Source organism: Etheostoma cragini, chromosome 8 (assembly GCF_013103735.1).
Source record: "Etheostoma cragini isolate CJK2018 chromosome 8, CSU_Ecrag_1.0, whole genome shotgun sequence".
In the NCBI taxonomy this organism is placed as follows: Eukaryota; Metazoa; Chordata; class Actinopteri; order Perciformes; family Percidae; genus Etheostoma; species Etheostoma cragini.
This window is the reverse complement of record NC_048414.1, coordinates 872,246-873,941: the sequence shown is the minus strand read 5'-3', so window position 1 is coordinate 873,941 and position 1,696 is coordinate 872,246. Positions and strand designations below refer to the sequence as shown.

The window sequence follows — 1,696 nt, the reverse complement described above, 5'->3', positions numbered from 1 at the left end:
GTAACGGGCTGCATCATCTGCATTACAGGGGGTAACACACAGGGGCATAACGGGCTGCATCATCTGCATTACAGGGGGTAACACACAGGGCAAAAACAGCTGCATCATCTGCATTACAGGGGGTAACACACAGGGGCATAACGGGCTGCATCATCTGCATTACAGGGGTAACACACAGGGGCATAACGGGCTGCATCATCTACATTTGAGAAACACTCCAGTAAATTCAGCTCTCTTGTATTATATCTCTTACATCTCTCTTATACAAACGTTTTTTCGTCTTTTTTGACATTTCTGATGCTTTTCCTGAACGTTTGTCAATTTCATCCAAGTTTCTTGGTCATTTTTTCCAGTATGTATCAGTTGTTTTTCGTTTTATCAATTTTTTTTATAGAAAATTAACTAAAACCACCCAAATTCAATGAAAGTAGTGAACCGATTATTTATTTTACTTGTGCCGAGTGTTGTAGGGAACCATCCACGTTATTTCTTTTAGAAAATTAGGTTGAAAGAAACTCAAATTTCTGATTAAATCTGACCAAAAGGAGGGTTAAGGCCATTTTTTTCACTACTTTTAAGCCCCTGCAGGAACCCTGAAAATGGACTAATCCGGACTCTGATGGGCAAACAGGAGCGTTGTACTCACGCCACGTCGATCTTGCCGTCGGGCCTCTTGGTGGCCCCCAGGACTTTGGTGCCGAGCTTGAACTTGAGTCCCTGCTTCTGCAGGACGCGCTGGAAGGTCTTGGACATTTCCATGTCGATGCCCATGCCGCCCACGTGGCCCAGGAACTCCACGGCTGTGACTTTAGAGCCCAGACGCTGCCACACTGACCCCTGCAGGACGGGAGGACAAATACTTGTAACACACACACACACACACATTTGGCCTGACGCGTTGCTAGTTTAACCCTCATGGTGTCCTCGGGGCAAATTTAACCCATTTACAGTTTTTATATCACAAAAAAAAAAAAGGGCCTTCGAAATAAGCGCTGAAAATGTCAACTTAGAAATCTCAAATTAAAAAAAAGCAATAACAGTGTTGACAGAAAAACTTTAATGGTCGACGAGAAGACAACACAAGGGTTAAGGGTGTTGCCAATGAGCCCATCGGTCTGAATTATGTTTTTATAATTTTTATTTTGTGTCTCTTTTGTAGTTCTGCGTCTTTTTTTCACCTCATTGTGAAGCATTATTATCACCATATCTGTGTCTGAAATGCTGGAAAAGCTAGAGCAGATAAATAAATAAATAAATAAATAACACTCGAAAAGACAAAAGTCAAAGCAAAAGAAGTTCCTCTACAATCAGACAAGAAAAAAGTATTTTAGTTACATTTGGCATAGGTAGTGCACCTAAAAGTAAAAGCTTGCATCCATAGGCGTCAATTATATGGGGGGGGGGGGGGGGGGGGGGGGGGGGGGGGGGGGGGGGGGTTTGGGCTGTTATGGGCTCCCCCAATAATCAAAACTAGGCTTTTTTTTTTACTTCCTTGTAGTTTTAAGATTTTAGACGCATTTTAAATGTTTTTAACATTCTTTCGTCCGTTTGTTGCTTCTTTTTTTTTTTTTTTTAAGAGTTTGACAATTTTGTCGCTTAATTTAATACACAATCTCAACACTGGAGCAGATTAAGGAAGTTCTACACTCTGATTGGACTACAAACTGGGAACACTGGAATAGAATAAGGAAGTACT

General features: G+C 41.5%; 1 protein-coding gene across 1 annotated transcript in view; it reads right to left on the bottom strand.

The window, feature by feature from the left end:
• LOC117948986 (dihydrolipoyl dehydrogenase, mitochondrial-like) overlaps positions 1-1,696 on the bottom strand; it is a 13,565-nt gene that overhangs the window by 2,742 nt on the left and 9,127 nt on the right. The window contains 1 exon segment of the mRNA XM_034878956.1: positions 540-901. Coding sequence (XP_034734847.1) covers positions 540-901 — 362 coding nt within the window.